This window comes from Erythrolamprus reginae, chromosome 7, assembly GCF_031021105.1.
Source record: "Erythrolamprus reginae isolate rEryReg1 chromosome 7, rEryReg1.hap1, whole genome shotgun sequence".
NCBI classification, from domain to species: Eukaryota; Metazoa; Chordata; class Lepidosauria; order Squamata; family Dipsadidae; genus Erythrolamprus; species Erythrolamprus reginae.
In genome coordinates, this window is record NC_091956.1 from 40,300,604 (window position 1) to 40,321,292 (window position 20,689).

At 45.5% G+C, this 20,689-nt stretch overlaps 1 protein-coding gene across 4 annotated transcripts in view; it reads right to left on the reverse strand.

The window, feature by feature from the left end:
- The window catches only part of LDB2 (LIM domain binding 2), a 266,234-nt gene that overhangs the window by 89,351 nt on the left and 156,194 nt on the right, over positions 1-20,689 (reverse strand). For all 4 annotated transcript variants that reach the window (XM_070757375.1, XM_070757373.1, XM_070757374.1 and 1 more), the window contains exon 5: positions 7,894-7,977. In XM_070757375.1, the coding sequence (XP_070613476.1) occupies positions 7,894-7,977 (84 nt within the window). The remainder of the gene's footprint in view (positions 1-7,893; positions 7,978-20,689) is intronic.

Genomic DNA, 20,689 nt, shown 5'->3' on the forward strand with positions numbered 1-20,689 from the left:
GCGGTGGCAGCGGTGACAGCTTTAGCGGCAGCTTCGGGCAGTGGCAGCTCGCGGCAGGGCGCAGTGCCCACAGCCTGCTTCCCTGTGCTGCTCCTACTTATGATTCTTTCATCCCTGCATGAGTCTCAGGCATGTCGTATTGGGCAGCTGTGGAGCTGGGGGAGGGGACAACCAAGGGAAATGCAGATGGAAGGATAGGCTACTTACTCCTCGGAGACCCGCTGCCCTCTCAGCCAGACCTGGTGTGTGCCAGAGGTGGAGGAGGAAGACCAGTGCTAGTTTGCCTGGGGTGCAATGGGGAAGAAAAAGAAGAGTGCAAGGCTGGCTGCTGGGCAAAAGGTGAGAATAGAATAGAATAGAATAGAATAGAATAGAATAGAATATGCCGGGCTTCACATTACGAGTCCCAACTAAGTCCGAAGTGTAAACTCAAACACATACACTGTTGTTATGGCACACATGCACTTTAATCAGCCAAAGTGCTCTCCCACAACCCACAAGCCTGGAATGCTGTGAAAAGCAAAAACAAAAGCAGAGCAGATAAAGGCAGCTATGAAGACATCATAGCCACCCCACTTTAAAAGTCCTCAAGCTGTACTTAACAGTGAAATATTCAAAAAGTCCTGGTAAATCCTGAAGCAGTCCAAAATCAAACAGCACTCGTCTCTCACCAAACGGATAATTTCCCATACATGCTCTCAGTGACACTAGTAATTTATCAGCAGCCCCATAAGCCTAATTGCTCCAGCCACAGCTGTTCTCCCTTATTTTCTATAATACTTGCACAGTTGTTGTTGTTGTTGTTGTTGTTGTTGTTATTATTATTATTATTATTATTATTATTTATTAGATTTGTATGCCTCCCCTCTCCGGAGACTCGGAGCGGCTCACAACAACAAAACAGTACAAATCCAATAGTTAAAACAATTTAAAACCCTTAATATAAAGAACAATCATACATGTCATACAAACCATATGTAAAGTGGAAACGGCCCAGGGGAATCAATTTCCCCATGCCTGATGGCAGAGGTGGGTTTTGAGGAGTTTGTGAAAGGCAAGGAGGGTGGGGGCAATCCTAATCTCCGGGGGGAGTTCATTCCAGAGGGTCGGGGCCACCACAGAGAAGGCTCTTCCCCTGGGTCCCACCAGATGACATTGTTTCGTCAACAGGACCCGGAGAAGGCCAACTCTGTGGAACCTAACTGGTCACTGGGATTCATGTGGAAGAAGGCAGTCTCAGAGATACTCTGGTCTGATGCCATGAAGGGCTTTATAGGTCATCACCAACAATAAGTTGTTCCCTTCTCGTCATAAATCAGCGAGCATCTATGAATCCCTCTTCCTCTGAATCTAATGATGATTCACTAATGGGGTCATTAGCTAATGGGCTGCCTGTAACTACCTCATCATCTGATCCTGCTTCACTCCCAGAATCTGCCCTTGACACAGAATCCTCACTGTCCGAAGCTGTTGGCAGTAAAACCGGTCTCTGATAACGTGAGGATTCTCCCAAATCAACATCCACAGTCCTTGCAGCAGGAACTGGCCCAGAGCCAACCACAACAGAATAGAATAGAATAGAATAGAGGCCTCCGCAGAGGGTGATATACAATGCATCACAATGAAAGGTCATCTTCTTAAAGAGCTCAAATCTCTATATACACCATGAAAACAGACAGAACCAAGGCCCCTGCACCCAGCTGACACTATATGTACAGTGGTCCCCCAATTATCACGAGGGTTCCGTTCCAGGACCCCTCGCAATGATCGGTTTTTCGTGAAGTAGCGGTGCGGAAGTAAAAACACCATCTGCGCATGCGCAGATGGTGTTTTTACTTCCGCCGCAGCAGCGAGGAGCCGAAGATTGGGGTTTCCCCGCCGCCCATGCAAACTCCTCGCTGCTGCCGCGCCCGCCGCTTGTCTTGTCCGCCCGCCGCTTGTCCGCCGCCTGCCTGCCCGCGCGCCCCGCCGCTCGCCCCGCCCTTCGCCCGCCCACGCCGTTCGCTCGCGCCGCTTCCCAGCTGAGTCCTGAAGCCAGAAGGCAAAGGCGAACTTCCGCGTTTGGCTTCGGGACTCAGCTGGGAAGCGGCGCTGGGGTTTCCCCACCGCCCACGCAAACTCCTCGCTGCCGCTCGCCCGCCCTTCGCCCGCCCACGCCGTTCGCTCGCGCCGCTTCCCAGCTGAGTCCTGAAGCCAAACGCGGAAGTTCGCTTCAGGACTCAGCTGGGAAGCGGCGCGAGCGAACGGCGTGGGTGGGCGAAGGGCGGGCGAGCGGCGGGCACGCGGGCAGGCCGGCGGCGGACAAGCGGCGGGCGGACAAGACAAGCGGCGGGTGCGGCAGCAGCGAGGAGTTTGCATGGGCGGTGGGGAAACTCCTCGCTGATGCCCGCCGCTCGCCCTCCTGCCAGCAAGAGGGGGAAGACCCAGGGAAGCCGCCCAGCAGCTGATCTGCCTGGCGCCATCTACGCATGCGTGGCCATAGAAAAAAGGGCGCGCATGCGCAGATGGTGTTTTGACTTCCAGGTTGAAAAATCACCATATAGCCTTTCGCAATGATCGGGATTGCGAAACGTGGGGGATCACTGTATAATGTATACTGTGTTAGAGTGTCATTTTGTGTCATTTTGGTTGGTGGTGTGCCCCAGGATTTTGTAAATTTTTATTTATTTATTTATTTATTCTTTGTCCAATATACAATACATATGAGAGAGAATATACATTAGGAATACAGTATATATATAAAGATAGGAAGTAAAAAGAAGGGAAGTGGATAGGAAGAGAATATGTATAGAGGAGAGAATATATAAGATAAAAGAGGTAAGAAAAGAGAATTGGACAGGGGACGATAGGCACATCAGTGCACTTATATACGCCCCTTACTGGCCTCTGAGGAATCGGGAGAGGTCAATCGTGGAGAGTTTAATGGAGAAGTGTAGGGGATTGGGGGTTGACACTATTGAGTCCGGTAATGAGTTCCACGCTTCGACAACTCGATTGCTAAAGTCGTATTTTTTGCAGTCAAGTTTGGAGCGATTGATATTAAGTTTGAATCTGTTGTGTGCTCTTGTGTTGTTGCTGTTGAAGCTGAAGTAGTCGTTGACCGGAAGGACGTTGCAGCGTATGATCTTGTGGGCAATATTTAGATCGTGTTTTAGACGCCGTAGTTCTAGGCTTTCAAGGCCCAGGATGGTTAGTCTATTTTTGTAGGGTATTCTGTTTCGAGTGGAGGAGTGGAGGGCTCTTCTGGTGAAGTATCTTTGGACGTTTTCGAGAGTGTTGATGTCTGAGATGCGGTGTGGGTTCCAGGCAGATGAGCTGTATTCGAGAATGGGTCTGGCATAGGTTTTGTAGGCTCTTGTGAGTAGTGTGAGATTGCCGGAGCAAAAGCTGCGTAGGATCAGGTTAACAACTCTGGAGGCTTTTTTGGCGATATTGTTGCAGTGGGCTTTAGCACTTAGGTCATTTGAAATGAGTATTCCGAGGTCTTTTACTGAGTGTTGGTTGGTAGTGAGGATTTGTTTATTCAGTTCATATATGTGGTTTGGATTCTTTTTGCCGATGTGGAGGGTAGAGCATTTGTTGGTTGATATTTGAAGTTGCCAGGTGTTGGACCAATCTGAAATGAAGTCAAGGTCTTTTTGAAGAGTGAGTGTGTTGTCGGTGGTGTTGAAGAGTTTCACATCGTCGGCAAAAAGTACACAGTTGCTTACGATATTATCGCAGAGGTCATTGATGTATAGGATGAAAAGAGTAGGACCTAGTACGCTGCCTTGGGGAACGCCGCTTTTGACAGGGACAGGGGAGGAAATGGCGCTTCCGATTTTGACAACTTGTTGTCTGTTTGACAAGAATGCGGTAATCCAGTTGTGGAGGAGTCCTGAGATGCCATAGGATTTGAGTTTTAGGAGAAGTTTGTCATGAACCACTGAGTCAAAGGCTTTGCAGAAGTCGATATAAATTGCATCTATGGATTTTCCTTGATCAAGGTGGGTAGTCCAGATGTTTTTGCAGTGAAGTAGTTGTAGGTTGCAGGATAGTTTCTTACGGAATCCAAATTGTTTTTTTGATAGTAGGTTGTTAGATTCTAAGTAGAGAGTGATTGAACGATTTATAATTGATTCCATGATTTTACAAGGTACACAGCATAGTGATATGGGTCTGTAGTTGTCAACTAGTGATGGGTCTCCTTTTTTGAAGATGGGGATGACTACTGCTTTTGACCACAGTTTGGGGAGAGTGCTGGTCATGAAGGAATTTTGGAAGATAATGCTTAGAGGTTCAGCTATGGCAGATGAGAGTTTTCTTAGGAAGTATGCACAAAGACCATCTGGACCGACAGATAGGGAAGGTTTGAGATCACGGATTGCTTTTTCAACGTAGTCTGTGGTGAAGATGATTTGGCTTAGGTTATTTAATGAGTTAGGAGTGCGATTTGCGAAGAGGGGGGATGAGTTATTACTGTTAACAAAAACGGAGCCAAAGAAGGAGTTGAAAAGATTTGCTTTGGATGGGTCGTCGTGGTACTCTTTGTTGTGTGGTCCAATGAGAGGTGGAATAGGTCTGGAGTCGTTAAGTTTGTTGTTGACGAAGTTGTAGAAGGCACGGTGAGATTTGGAGTGTAGGAGGTTTTCCTCTTGTTTACTGCGGTAGTTCAGACATTCTACTTTTATTTGTTGGCATATTCTTCTGTAGCGGTTTTTAAAGTTGTTTACAGGACCTTTTTTGTTTCTACGCCAGAGGGATCTTTTTTTGGTTTGTAGTTTCTTTAATGAGATGGGAATGTTGTTTTTCTGTTTTCTTCTAGGAGGAGTAATTGGAACATACAGATCTATAAGTCTATTGATTTGGAGTAAGAACGTGTTGTAGAGGTCATCGATGGAGATGCAGTTGGAGAAGAGGGATTGCCAATTAATAAATGAGAGACTGACGTCTATGAGTTCGTAGTTAGCTTTCCTGAAATTGTACTTAGGTGACACGTTGTTCTGTTGAATGTTATGATGGCGTAGGTTGAGGTTGAAGTTGATCATACTATGGTCGCTGTTGGAGAAGGGTTCTATGATATGCAGTCCATAAATAGCACTTTTACTATTGCAGAAGATGAGGTCGAGGCAGCTGTTGAGTCTGGTGTTGTTTAATACTAATTGTTCCAGTCCCAGGCTGGTGACGGTGTTGTAGATGGCGGTATGTATAGGTTCGGTGGAGCATTCGTTTAGTGTCCAGTTGATGTGTGGTAGGTTGAGGTCACCTAGGAAGATGATGGGGTAGGGGTAGGAGGATGCCCATGTTAGTAGGGAAGTTAATTTTGATGCATGGGAAGTGTCATAGTTTGGAGCTCTGTAGCACAGTAAAAAGCGGAGAGTGGTGTTAAGGGAAAGATCGTAGATTAGGGTTTCAGGAAGGAATAAATCTTGTGCGACTTGAATTTTTTTTAGATTGAGTGAGCTTTTGTAGAATATGGCTACACCACCTCCTCTGCGGGATTCGCGGTCGGACCAGAAAACCAGGTAGTTATTTTGTGTAATGATGGAGTCAGGAAAGGAACAGTTGAGCCATGTTGCGCAAACAAAGATTATGTCAAATAAGTTGGTGTTGAGCAGAAGGAGGAATTCTGATAACTTGTTGATTAAACTTCTTGCATTGATTAGTTTGCATTTGAGGTTGTGTTTGAGTTCAGGAAGGGGATTGGATTGCGTTGAGTTGTGGCAGGATTGAGGCAAGGTAGTAAGGGGCGCATTTTCCTATTCATTGCTGGAGGTGCTGGGGAGGTCCGATTGTTGATGTGGGATGGTGGGTGGAGAAGTGTTGGAAAGTTGTGGAGGGGTAGCGGGTTTGACGATGAAGGGAGGGTTGTAGGTTTTGGTTCTGATGCAATCAGAGCGGTAGTCAATGTAGAGGTTATTTTCGCCGAGTTCGCACCGTCTCCTGAGTTCGGCGCGTAGTTCACGGGAGCGGATACGTTGGAGTAATGTTAAGTCAGGTCTGCATCTGAGTTTGTTGTATTTGGTGTTGTTTCTGGCAATGGTGTTCATGGTCCTGATGAATTGTTGTTTGGAAGATTCGTTAGTGCAGACTATTCTGCACAGTCGGGGAGCCGTTGATCCGTCGCTGTACTTTAGTGTGGGGCCGCTTCTGGAGACCTCTAGGATGACATCAGGGGTAATTGTTTGAGGATGTTGATTGTGGATAATGTTTTGTATATTTGTTAAGTGAGTTTCCCCGTTTTCCTCAAGGCCAAAAAGGATGGCATTGTGGCGTTTTTGTGCCCTTTCCATGGCATCGTTCACCAGGGTGGAGATGTCGGTGGTAGGGTTTAGAGGAAGATGTTTTGGCGGTCTGGGTTGGGAGTATGGTGGTGGTGGTGGTGGGGTGCTGCAGGGTGGTTGATTAGGTGTTTTGGTGTTTATCAGGTCTTGGATATTTTTTTCTATGGAGGCGAACCGTGGTTCGATACTTTCGGTATATGCTTGATGGGTTTTTGAGACTGCAGATAAGATTACTTCGGATAAATTGTCGAGTGAGATTGATTTGGGTGTGCAGGATGGGCAGGAATAGTAGAATGAGGGATTGTCGTTGAGGAAGGTGGCAACATGTTTGTTGATGTTAAGGCAGGTATGGTGAGCCAATTTTTTGCAGGATTGGCACTTTGTGGTTCCTTCTTGTGTATTTACATTAGTGTTGCATATAACGCAATTGTTAACGGAAATGTTTGCTTGAGGTTTCTTCTTGGATGGCATTGTGAGGGGGTGAGAATTGGAATTCTGTTTGAAGATTCTGAGAGTATCAGTAGGAAATGGAAGTGGCTGCAATGATATTTTCAGCCACTAGATGGGGTTGGAGCTTCTGTTTGATGAATCTGTGAGGATCTGTAGCTTTGAGTGGGAAAGGATTGGAAGTGACTGCACTGTTATTTTTATTTTCAGCCACTAGATGGGGTTGGAGCTTCACTGTAAGCGGTGCGATTTTAGGTTTAAGAAGGATAGAGGTTATGAGGAGCAGAGTTGGTCTTCAGCCACGAGGTAATGGCGTCGGTGGGGAGGGAGGTCGCAAAGGGCTTGTGGCTTCTTGGTGGGGCTTCTGAGGGCTACGGAGGCTATGGGGAGTCCTCCTAGCTTTGGAGATCTTTGTAGAGTTGGGGATTATGTTGGGGTCCCAGGGGATCTGCACGGCGCTAGGGCTCTGGGCCGGTTTCGCGCCGGGTAGTCAGCTGGGCGTCGGGGCTCCAGGTAGCTGGGCTCTAGGAGTCTTGGTTTCAGGGTTTCAGGGGGAGTCCACGTAGCGCTGGGGCTCTGGGCCGGTTCCACGCTAGGCAGGCAGCTGGCGTAGAGGGGAAATCCTCAGGGGAATCCTCGTGGCCAGTTATTGGGCAATCATCGGTCTCCCTGTAGCTAGGAAGCTAGGCTCGGGGAATTCTCGGGGGGTCCCCAGGGGATCAGCTCGGCACTAGCACTGGGCAGGTTTTAGTACTCACCCTCGGGAGTTTTCTTTATTTTTGTGATTTTTAATGTTTTTTTATGTTTTTTGCCGTTATCTGTCGGAGCAGCAGTTCCCTCCCTCCTTCTTGTTGCCCCACCGGATAAATGTAAAAAATGTGCTGCGGCTCAAAAAAGGTTGAACATCACTGGTCTAAGGCAACAGAACTGAAGGGGGAAATAAGTATTTTCATTGTCCTAGAATTTTCAAAAATTGCCCCATCTTCTGACTAGCCAAGCTGTATCTCTTTGTTGTGAAAAACCACTAAGTAGAGAGCAAACGGATTAATCCCAGGTTTCCAGAAAACCAGCTTTGTTAAAAAAAAATTGTTGTGACTTAATCTTGAAGATGATGAAGGCATGTAAATTTGGACGATGAAGAACCAACAAGAGTAATACTTGAAATGAATCACATAAAGCTTACCCTGAGATAGTTGAGAGTGAAGTTAGTCAGACCCATACGAGTGATATTTTTGGACAGCTGCTCCAAAACCTGAGGGTCTTGTGCCTGCACCAAAAAAATAGATATCTTTTTATGTTTCAATGAGAGACATGCAGTACTTCAACACAGACTGAAGTTGATCAAACACTTAGGAATCATTATACAAAAAAAAATGATAGCAAGGTAACAGAATAGTCAACATGGTGGCTTTGATCATAGCTGTTATCTTATTTATTTATTTATTTATTTATTTATTTATTTATTTATTTAGTTAGTTAGTTAGTTAGTTAGTTAGTAAGTTAGTTAGTCCAATACACAATGAGGGTTTTAGTGGATATATACAGTGGTACCTCAAGATACGAACCCCTCGTCTTACGAACAACTCGTGATACAAACCTGGGGTTCAGAAAAATTTTGCCTCTTCTTACGAACTTTTTTCAAGTTACGAACCGGCATTCGGGAGGCTGCTGGGAAGCCCCCCGGCTGTTTTAAAAGGTGACAGCCGTTTGCCGTTCGCCGAACGCGGAAGTTCGGGTTTGGCGTTCGGCTTCGGGAAGCTGCTAGGAAGCCGCGCGGCTGTTTTAAAAGGTCGCAGCTGGGCTGGGGCACTTCCCAGCAGCCTCCCAAACCCCGAACTTTTGCCGAACTTCCGGGTTCGGGAGGCTGTAGGGAAGCCCCCCAGCCCAGCTGCGACCTTTTAAAACAGCCGCGCGGCATCCCAGCAGTCTCCGAACGCCGAACACGGAAGTTCGGGTTTGGCGTTCGGCTTCAGGAAGCTGCTGGGAAGCCGCCCGGCTGTTTTAAAAGGTCGCAGCCGGGTTGGGAGGCTTCCCAGCAGCCTCCCGAACCCCGAACTTTTGCCGAACTTCCGGGTTCGGGAGGCTGTAGGGAAGCCCCCCAGCCCGGCTGTAACCTTTTAAAACAGCCACGCGGCATCCCAGCAGTCTCCGAACGCCGAACGCGGAAGTTCGGGTTTGGCGTTCGGCTTCAGGAAGCTGCTGGGAAGCCGCGTGGCTGTTTTAAAAGGTGACAGCCGGGTTGGGAGGTTTCCCAGCAACCTCCCGAACCCCGAACTTTTGCCGAACTTCCGGGTTCGGGGTTCAGGAGGTTGCTGGGAAGCCCCCCAGCCCGGCTGTCACCTTTTAAACCAGCTGCGCGGCTTCCCAGGAGTCTCCGAACGCCGAAGTTCGGGTTTGGCGTTCGGCTTCGGGAAGCTGCTGGGAAGCCGCGCGGTTGTTTTAAAAGGTCGCAGCCGGGCTGGAGGACTCCCCAGCAACCTCCCGAACCCCGAACTTTTGCCGAACTTCCGGATTCGGGAGGCTGTAGGGAAGCCCCCCAGCCCGGCTGCGACCTTTTAAAACAGCCGCACGGCTTCCCAGCAGTCTCCGAACGCCGAACGCCGAAGTTCGGGTTTGGCGTTCGGCTTCGGGAAGCTGCTGGGAAGCCGCGCGGCTGTTTTAAAAGGTCACAGCCGGGCTGGGGGGCTTCCCAGCAACCTCCCGAACCCCGAACTTTTGCCGAACCTCCGGGTTCGGGGTTCAGGAGGTGGCTGGGAAGCCCCCCAGCCCGGCTGTCACCTTTTAAAACAGCCGCGCGGCTTCCCAGCAGTCTCCGAACGCCGAACGCGGAAGTTCGGGTTTGGCGTTCGGCTTCGGGAAGCTGCTGGGAAGCCGCGTGGCTGTTTTAAAAGGTCGCAGCTGGGCTGGGGGACTTCCCAGCAGCCTCCCGAACCCTGAACTTTTGCCGAACTTCCAGGTTCGGGAGGCTGTAGGGAAGCCCCCCAGCCCGGCTGTCACCTTTTAAAACAGCCGCGCGGCATCCCAGCAGTCTCCGAACGCTGAACACGGAAGTTCGGGTTTGGCGTTCGACTTCGGGAAGCTGCCGGAAGTTCGGATTTGGCTTCGGCGTTCGGGAGGTCGCTGAGAAGCCCCCAGGCTGTTTTAAAAGGTGACAGCTGGGCGGCAGCGTTTTTTTTGCAGGGTTTTTTTTTGGTTGCACGGATTAATTGACTTTACATTGTTTCCTAAGGGAAACAATGTTTCGTCTTACGAACCTTTCGTCTTACGAACCTCCCCCTGGAACCAATTAGGTTCGTAAGATGTGGTATGTCTGTCTGTATGTATGTATGTGTATATGTATATATGTATATATGTATATATGTATATATGTGTATATGTGTGTGTGTGTGTGTATATATATATATATATATATATATATATATATATATATATACACACACACACATACACACACATATATATATGACCATGAGCACTTAAAAACTGAATTGAACAAACTCAAAGATGTATTAATTTCTAATGGATTCGAAGAGAAAACAATCACAAATCTAATCAAAAAAAACTCCCCAAAAAACAAGATCAAGAACAGGACAATGGTACCACCATCCTCCCTTACATCAAGGGCACCACAGACAAAATTAGTAAAATCCTGCACAAACATAACATCAAAACTTCATTTTGCACCAACCAAAAAATATCTAATATCCTAAGGAGCCCCAAAGATAAAATCCAATTGGAATACCAAGGAATCTATGAAATCCCTTGCAAAACATGTGCAGCCACATACATTGGACAAACCAACTGAAGAGTAAGTGCACGCCTTGCAGAACATGTGAATGCAGTTAAAAAAGAAGATAAGACTTCCTCCCTTGTCCAGCACATTAAAAAAACAGGGCACAAAATTGACTTTGAAAAAACTAAATTACTTCACAAAACAGAGAATTTATATAGAAGAATTGCCCTAGAAGCCATAGAAATTGAAAGGAGCCCCCTTTGCATGAATAAAAGAGATGACACGTCCCGCCTACCAGAAATTTGGAAACCAGCCTTAAACAAAAAAAACACTTCATAAAAATCACCATTCAATCCTTCTAATAATTATGATTTTGGACTTTTGAAATTTGGAAACCAGCCTTAAACAAAAAACACTTCATAAAATCACCATGTCAATCCTTCTAATAATTATGATTACACCAACCAATCAGATCACTGAAACATAATCACCCAATCTATTTGCTACATTCAAACCAAATCTCCACCCCCACACTATACACTAGGAAGAAATGACAGTTGCAGACATTCCATTTTACAACAGCACGAAGCTTGGAAACTTCAGCCTGATGATGGTGGATGTGATTTCACCGAAACGTCGCATAAACATGCAAAATATTACACAGGGCAAAACCCGAACTCAGAACAATCTACATATATATATATATATATATGTATGTATGTATGTATGTATGTATGTATGTATGAATGAATGAATGAATGAATGAATGAATGAATGAATGAATGAATGAATGAATGAATGAATGAATGAATGACAGTTTTGGTATATTCGGGTTTCTTCCCGTGTAGGATTTGTAAATTTTTGGTGACATTTTGACGAGGTCTCACTCGTCATCTTCAGGCTGGTGTTTCTGTCCTTCTTCTCAGGCGAACAGCTGTCTCCCGAAGCCGAACGCCAACTTCAGGAGACAGCTGGGAAGCGGCGCGACTGTTTTAAAAGGTCGCAGCCGGCCTGGGGGGCTTGCCAGCACCCCCCCCGAACCCCAAAATCGGGTTCAGGGGGGTGCTGGCAAGCCCCCCAGGCCGGCTGCGATCTTTTAAAACAGCCGCGCCGCTTCCCAGCTGTCTCCTGAAGCCGAACGGTAAAGCCGAACTTCCGCGTTCGGCTTCGGGAGACAGCTGGGAATCGGCGCGGCTGTTTTAAAAGGTCGCAGCCGGCCTGGGGGCTTGCCAGCATCCCCTCAAACCCCGAACCTGGGTTCGGGGGGGTGCTGGCAAGCCCCCCAGGCCGGCTGCGACCTTTTAAAACAGCCGCGCCGCTTCCCAGCTGTCTCCTGAAGCCGAACGCTAAAGCCGAACTTCCGCGTTTGGCTTCATGAGACAGCTGGGAAGTGGTGCGGCTGTTTTAAAAGGTGACACCCGGGCTTGGGGGCTTCCCAGCAACCTCCCGAACTGAACCCGGGGTTCAGAAAAATTTTGCCTCTTCTTACGAACTTTGTTCGAGTTACGAACCGGCGTTTGGGAGGCTTCTGGGAAGCCCCGCCGCCCGGCTGTCACCTTTTAAAACAGCCGCGCGGCTTCCCAGCAGTCTCCGAACGCCGGTTCGTAACTCGAAAAAAGTTCGTAAGAAGAGGCAAAATTTTTCTGAACCCCGGGTTCGTATCACGAGTTGTTCGTAAGACGAGGGGTTCGTATCTTGAGGTACCACTGTATATAAATAAATAACGGTCTTGGTATATTCGGGTTTCTTCCCATGTAGGATTTGGAAATTGCTGGCGACGTTTCGACGAGGTCCCACTCGTCATCTTCAGGCTGGTGTTTCTGTCCTTGTTCTCGGGCGAACACAAGACAGAAACACCAGCCTGAAGATGACGAGTGGGACCTCGTCGAAACGTCGCCAGAAATTTCCAAATCCTACAGGGGAAGAAACCTGAATATACCAAGACCGTCATACCTGTACCTGTGAAAATGTACTATATTCGGGTTTCTTCTATATATACACTATATATATACACATAGTAAAATACATGATGAAGGTTATAGAGGGGATACTCATAGTAAAATATATCTATGAAAGAATAGAAAAGAAGATACAGTAATAGAACATATCAATGAAAGAATAGAAGAAGAGAAATAGGAATAGAAGAAAGGTATAGGATATATAGGAGAGCAATAGGACAGGGGACGGAAGGCACTCTAGTGCACTTGTACTCGCCCCTTACTGACCTCTTAGGAATCTGGATAGGTCAACCGTGGATAATCTAAGGGTAAAGTGTTGGAGGTTTGGGGATGACGCTACGGAGTCCAGTAATGAGTTCTACGCTTCGACAACTCGGTTACTGAAGTCATATTTTTTACAGTCAAGTTTGGAGCGGTTAATATTAAGTTTAAATCTGTTGTGTGCTCCTGTGTTGTTGTGGTTGAAGCTGAAGTAGTCGCCAACAGGCAGGACGTTGCAGCATATGATCTTGTGGGCAATACTTAGATCTTGTTTAAGGCGTCTTAGTTCTAGGCTTTCTAGGCCCAGATTGAAAGTCTAGTCTCGTAGGGTATTCTGTTTCGAGTGGAGGAGTGAAGCGCTCTTCTGGTGAAGTATCTTTGGACATTTTCAAGGGTGTTAATGTCTGAGATGCGATATGCGTTCCAAACAGATGAGCTATATTCGAGGATGGGTCTGGGGAAAGTTTTGTAAACTCTGGTAAGTAGTGTGAGATTGCCAGAGCAGAAGCTACGTAGGATTAGGTTTACAACTCTTGAAGCCTTCTTGGCTATGTTGTTGCAGTGGGCTTTGGCACTTAAATCTTTTGTTGTTAGTATACCAAAGTCTTTAACCTGGGTTCGGGGGGGGTGCTGGGAAGCCCCCAGGCCGGCTGCGACCTTTTAAAAGAGCCGCGCCGCTTCCCAGCTGTCTCCTGAAGCCGAACGCGGAAGTTTGGCTTTGCCGTTCGGCTTCAGGAGACAGCTGGGAAGCGTCGCGGCTGTTTTAAAAGGTCGCAGCCGGCCTAGGGGGCTTCCCAGCACCCCCCCCGAAACCCAAACCCATGTTCGGGGGGGTGCTGGGAAGCCCCCCAGGCCGGCTGTCACCTTTTAAAACAGCCGCGGCGCTTCCCAGCAGTCGCCGAAAGCTGTTTTTTTGCGGGGGTTTTTTTAGTTGCACGGATTAATTGACTTTACATTGTTTCCTATGGGAAACAATGTTTCGTCTTACGAACCTTTCGTCTTATGAACCTCCTCCTTGCACCAATTAAGTTCGTATCATGAGGTATTACTGTATATTATTAACTATACATATAATATTCATTTCATTTCATTTTCATTCATTTATTTAGATTTGTATGCCGCCCCTCTCCGCAGACTCGGGGCGGCTCACAACAGAATAACAGAAGACAATTTCAGCAAATCTAAATTTCTACTAAAAACATTTTAAAAACCCCATTTTCTAAGCACACATACATACACACATACCATTCATAAATTGTATATGCCCAGGGGAGATGTCTCAGTTCCCCCATGCCTGACGACACAGGTGGGTCTTAAGGAGTTTACGAAAGGCAAGGAGAGTAGGGGCAGTTCTAATCTCCGGGGGGAGTTGGTTCCAGAGGGTCGGGGCCACCACAGAGAAGGCTCTTCCCCTGGGGCCCGCCAACCGACATTGTTTAGTTGACGGGACCCGGAGAAGGCCCACTCTGTAGGACCTAATCGGTCGCTGGGATTCGTGCGGCAGAAGGCGGTCTCGGAGATATTCTGGTGCAGTGCCATGAAGGGCTTTAAAGGTCATAACCAACACTTTGAATTGTGACCGGAAGTTGATCGGCAACCAATGCAGACTGCGGAGTGATGGTGAAACATGGGCATACCTAGGTAGGCCCATGACTGCTCTCGCAGCTGCATTCTGCATGATCTGAAGTTTTCGAACACTTTTCAAAGGTAGCCCCATGTAGAGAGCATTACAGTAGTCGAACCTCGAGGTGATGAGGGCATGAGTGACTGTGAGCAATGAGTCCCGGTCCAGATAGGGCCGCAACTGGTGCACCAGGCGAACCTGGGCAAACGCCCCCCTCGCCACAGCTGAGAGATGTTTTTCTAATGTGAGCTGTGGATCGAGGAGGACGCCCAAGTTGCCCAAGTTATGTACTGCGTTAAAAGGTCATTTTGTGTAAATTTGGTTGGTGGTGTGCCCCAGGATTTTGTAAATGTAAAAAATGTGCCGCGCCTCAAAAAAGGTTGAAAATCACTGATGTAGAGAATGAAGAGCGTCGGTCCCAGTACACTACCTTGGGGAACACCGCTTTTAACTGGGACAGGGGTGGATATGGTGCTTCCTATTTTGACCACTAGTTGTCTGTTTGACAGGAATGCTGAAATCCAGCTCTGGAGGGATCCTGAAATGCCATAGGATTTGAGTTTTAGGAGTAGTTTGTCTTGGACCACTGAATCAAAGGCTTTGCAGAAGTCGATATAAATTGCATCTATAGATTTTCCTTGATCTAGATGAGTTGTCCATATATTTTTGCAGTGGAGGAGCTGCAGGTTGCAGGATAGTTTTTTTCTGAAACCAAATTGTTTGTTAGAGAGCAAATTATTAGTTTTTAGATGGAGAGTAATTGATTGGTTTATAATTGATCCCATGACTTTGCATGGGACGCAGCATAGTGAAATTGGTCTGTAGTTATCAACAAGAGAGGGGTCTCCTTTTTTGAAGATGGGGATGACCATTGCTTTCGACCATAGCTTAGGAAGTGTGCTGGTTTTGAAGGATTTTTTGAAAATTATGCTTAATGGAGAGTTTTTTTAGGAAGTAAGCACAAAGACCATCTGGTCCAACTGATAGAGAACGTTTAAGGTCACGTATTGCTTTTTCAACTCGGTCTTCAGAGAAGTCTACTTGGGTTAGGTCATTGAGGGAATTTGAGGTGCGATTGATGAAATTGGGAGATGAGCCATTGCTGTTAACAAAGACAGAGCCAAAGAAAGAGTTGAGGAGGTTGGCTTTGGATGAATCATCATGGTATTCTTTGTTGTTGGGTCCTTTGAGAGGTGGGATAGGTCTAGAGTCTTTGAGTTTATTGTTGACAAAGTTGTAGAAAGCTCTATTAGATTTGTTGCGTAGGAGGTTTTCCTCTTGTTTGCTGTAGTAGTTCAGGCATTCTGCTTTTATTTGATTGCAAATGCTTTTATATCAGCTTTTGAAGTTGGAAACTTGTCCTTTTTTGTTTTTCCTCCAGAGAGATTTTCTTGTTTGTAATTTTCTTATTGAGATGGGGAGGTTATTTTTTTGTTTCTGGTACATCTTAGAGGTACATGAAGTCTGATGATAATTTTCATTTCGAGTAGGAATGTGTTGTAGTAGTCATCAGTAGTGTAGCATTCAGAGAATAGAGTTTTCCAGTTTAATGTTGAGAGGTGGGTTTCAATGAGTTCGTAGTTCGCTTTTTTGAAATTGAATTTTGGTGTTGTATTATTTTGGTGGATCGTGGTATGGCTTAGGTTGAGACTGAAGTTTATCATGCTGTGGTCACTATTGGAAAATGATTCTGTTATTTGTAAGCCATATATTGCACTTTTGCTGTTGCAGAAGATGAGATCCAGACAGTTATCAAGTCTGGTATTGTTACTAGTTGGTCGAGTCCCAGATAGGTGACGGTATTATATATAGTAGAATGGATGGGTTCCATGCTGCATTCATTTAAGGACCAGTTAATGTGTGGTAGGTTGAGGTCTCCAAGGAAGATAATGGGGTATAGACAGTTGGTTGCCCACGTTAGTAATGTGGATAATTTGTTAGCATGTTCGATGTCGTAGTCTGGGGCTCTGTAACAGAGTAAGAAATGAATTGTGATATTTAGGGATAAATCACATACAATAGTTTCTGGTACCGATAGATCCTGTGCAACTTTGAGGATTTTTAAGTTCAGCAATTTTTTGTAGAATATAGCTACTCCGCCTCCTCTGCGGGATTCACAGTCGGAGCGGAAAACATGGTAGTTTTTTGATATGATAATGGAGTCTGGGTAGGAAGCATTTAGCCATGTTTCGCATATAAAAATTATATCGAAGTTGGAGGTGTCAAGTAAAGGAGGAATTCAGACATCTTGTTGACTAAACGTCTAGCATTTAATAGTTTACATTTGAGACTGGTCTTGTTTTGGGGATCTTGAAAGGTTTTAAAACTGTCTGAAGAATTTAAGCTGTTTTATCTCTAGAAGAGCCATGTTTTCACTATATGACCATAACACTAAAAGAGCAAGGATACAGAGGCAATCCATTTTTGACATTTTCCTGAGAAAAATATTGCTTTGAATCTTAACCCTAATGTAAATTTAAAAGATGATGGTTAAGTAAAGGACAGTTTTTAACTTTATCTACTGGTAATTTAGTTCATACCTTAGGACATTCACAATCTAATGAATTCACATTTTTCTTCTGAGGTGAAACATAGAAACATAGAAGACTGACGGCAGAAAAAGACCTCATGGTCCATCTAGTCTGCCCTTATACTATTTCCTGTGTTTTATCTTAGGATAGATATATGTTTATCCCAGGCATGTTTAAATTCAGTTACTGTGGATTTACCAACCACGTCTGCTGGAAGTTTGTTCTAAGAATCTACTACTCTTTCAGTGAAATAATATTTCCTCACGTTGCTTTTGATCTTTCCCCCAACTAACTTCAGATTGTGTCCCCTTGTTCTTGTGTTCACTTTCCTATTAAAAACACTTCCCTCCTGAACCTTATTTAACCCTTTAACATATTTAAATGTTTCGATCATGTCCCCCCTTTTCCTTCTGTCCTCCAGACTATACAGATTGAGTTCATTAAGTCTTTCTTGATACGTTTTATGCTTAAGACCTTCCACCATTCTTGTAGCCCGTCTTTGGACCCGTTCAATTTTGTCAATATCTTTTTGTAGGTGAGGTCTCCAGAACTGAACACAGTATTCCAAATGTGGTCTCACCAACGCTCTATATAAGGGGATCACAATCTCCCTCTTCCTGCTTGTTATACCTCTAGCTATGCAGCCAAGCATCCTACTTGCTTTTCCTACTGCCCGACCACACTGCTCACCCATTTGGAGACTTTCAGAAATCACTACCCCTAAATCCTTCTCTTCTGAAGTTTTTGCTAACACAGAACTGCTGATGCAATACTCAGATTGAGGATTCCTTTTCCCCAAGTGCATTATTTGACATTTGGAAACATTAAACTGCAGTTTCCATTGCTTTGACCATTTATCTAGTAAAGCTAAATCATTTACCATATTACAGACCCCTCCAGGAATATCAACCCTATTGCACACTTTAGAGTCATCGGCAAATAGGCAAACCTTCCCTACCAAACCTTCCCCTATGTCACTCACAAACATATTAAAAAGAATAGGACCCAGAACAGACCCTTGTGACACACCGCTTGTAACCTGTCTCTGCTCAAAATACTCGCCATTAACAATAACTCTCTGATGTCTATGCTTCAGCCAGCTTGAAATCCACTGAACTATCCAGGGATTAAGTCCAATCTTCACTAATTTATCTATCAGCTCTTTATGTGGAACCGTATCAAAGGCTTTGCTGAAGTCCAGATAGGCAATATCCACGGCACCACCTTGATCCAACACCTTTGTGACATAGTCAAAGAAATCAATGAGATTAGTCTGACATGATTTGCCTTCAGTAAAGCCATGCTGATTTGGGTCCAATAAGTTATTGTTTTTTAGGTGCTGATTTATCCCCTTTTTCAGTAGAGTCTCCATCATTTTAACTACAACTGATGTCAAGCTAAGTGGCCTGTAGTTACCAGCTTCTTCTCTACTGCCCTTCTTGTGGATAGGCACAACACTGGCCATTCTCCAATCCTCAGGAACATCTCCTGTTAACAGGGATTGGTTAAACAAATCAGTCAGGGGGGTAGCAATGACAGATCTGAGTTCTTTAAGAACTCTGGGGTAGATGCCATCTGGACCCATTGCCTTATTTATCTTTAATCGTTCAAGTTCTTCTAAGACATCGGCTTCTAAGATCACTGGATCTGAATCCGTACAGCTGGCAGCAATGCTATATCCCTCTATAGTATTATTTTGTAAGGTGTCTTTTGAGAAAACTGAACAGAAGTAGCTATTGAAATGGTCAGCGATCTCCTTATTCTCATCAATGCATGTATTATTCCCGGTACTAAGCTTCGTGATGCTGCAGTTTTTCTTCTTCCTATCACTAATATATCTGAAGAAGGTTTTATCCCCCTTCTTTACAGATTTGGCAATTTCTTCCTCTTTTGAGGCTTTAGCAGCATGTATTATCTGTTTCGCCTCCTTCTGTCTCATTTTATACACCTCTCTATCAGCTATACTTCCAGACTCTTTATACCTCCTATAGGCAGCCTTTTTTTCATTGGTGCTCTCCCACTGTTGCCTCAGCACAACAATTAAAAGACTCGATTTGGTCTGGTGGTTTTAATGGCTTCAATCTTGAAACCAGAAGAGCATGAGTCCTCATCTGTCCTCGAGGGTGGACAGGAGCAGCTTTCTCCTTAGGTTCCAAAGATGAAGAGGAACATGGGATGATTGGGTGGATTTCTTCTTCTCTTCAGCTGTTATACTGGGGTTTATGCAACAATGCATCCAGAAGAAGATTCTTCCTGGCCGGGATGTGCTTCAGTGTGAAGTCGAATCATTTGAAGTATTGAGCCCATTGTACTTGCCTAGGAGAAAGCTTTCATTTTTTTTTAATGCCTCAAGGTTCTTATGATCAGTCCACACCTGAAAAGGAATTGGTCCACCCTCTAAGAAATGTCTCCATGCCTCCAATGCCATTCGAATAGCAAAAGCTTCCTTCCCCCATATGGCCCATCTCCTTTCGGTGGGGTACAGCTTTTTGGAAAGGTGTGCACATGGCAACAGGTGTCTTTTGCCATTCTCTTGTAGCAACACAGCCACTACTGCTACATCACTGGCATCTGACTGAATCACAAACTTTCGTGTTGGGTCCGGATGTTGCAGGATTGGTTCCTTTGCAAAAAGTCTTTTTAGGCCTTCAAAAGCCTTTTGGCATTCCATGGTCCACCTAATTGGCTGAGAAGGTTTGGGCTTAGTAGGATGGACCCAGTTTTTAGGAGCTCAGTTAAAGGCAAAGCAACTTCAGCAAAAGCTGGAATGAAATGTCGATAGAAGTTTGTGAATCCTAAGAAACTCTGCAGTTGTTTGTGCGTGCAGGGAGCTTGCCAGTCAAGCACAGCCTTCACCTTGGCTGGGTCCATCTCTATGCCTTTGGTTGAGATGCGATATCCCAGATAGTCTACTGAAGTTTTGTGAAATTTGCATTTGGAAAGTTTCACATAGAGCTTAGCAGCCAAAAGTTTTTTCAAGACTTGCCTCACCAATTTGACGTGGTCAGGCAGGTTCTGACTATAGATAAGAATATCATCTAGATACACGAGGACGTCCTCGTAAAGGTGGGCGTGTAATACTTCATTGATGTATTGCATGAATACCGTGGGGGCTTCTTTTAGGCCAAATGGCATGACATGGAATTGGAAACTCCCCAATGGGTAGTTAAAAGCTGTCTTCCACTCGTCCCCTTCCTTTATTCTGATGCGATAGTGAGCCTCTTAAATCCAGCTTGGTGAATATTTTCTCCTTTGCTAGATGATTGAGTAGATCCTTCATAAGGGGGAGGGGATAAGTGTTCTGTACGCACTCTGCATTTAAATCCCGATTCACATCTTCTTCAGGGGCCTCAGCTCCCCTCCCTCCGCTACCAGCTAAGAAGTAAACTCAGGAGAAATGCAAAATAAGGGGTTAACCGAAGTATATTTATTTATTTATTTATTTATTTATTATTTGGATTTGTATGCCGCCCCTCTCCGAAGACTCGGGGCGGCTCACAACAAGTGAAAAACAATCCAATACATAATCCAATTAATTAAAATATTAAAAGTTTTTAAAAAAACCTATACTAATATACACACACACAAGCATACCATATATAAATTCAGCGGGCCCAGGGGGAGATGTTTAGTTTCCCCATGCCTGACGGCAAAGTTCCTAAGGAAGGGAAGCTTGTAATTTCCAGAACCCCTCCTCCAGATGGAGCAAAAAGAGATGAAAGCACGGGAGGGGCATGGCGGAAGAGAGCTGTTGATGAAACAACTCCCCCTCAGGATTTGTCTCTTCTTGGAACCATGGGAGGCCAGAACCCTCTGACCAAGAGAACTGAGACACAATTCAGTGCCGGCTGGTCTCCCCCTGCAGATTGGAG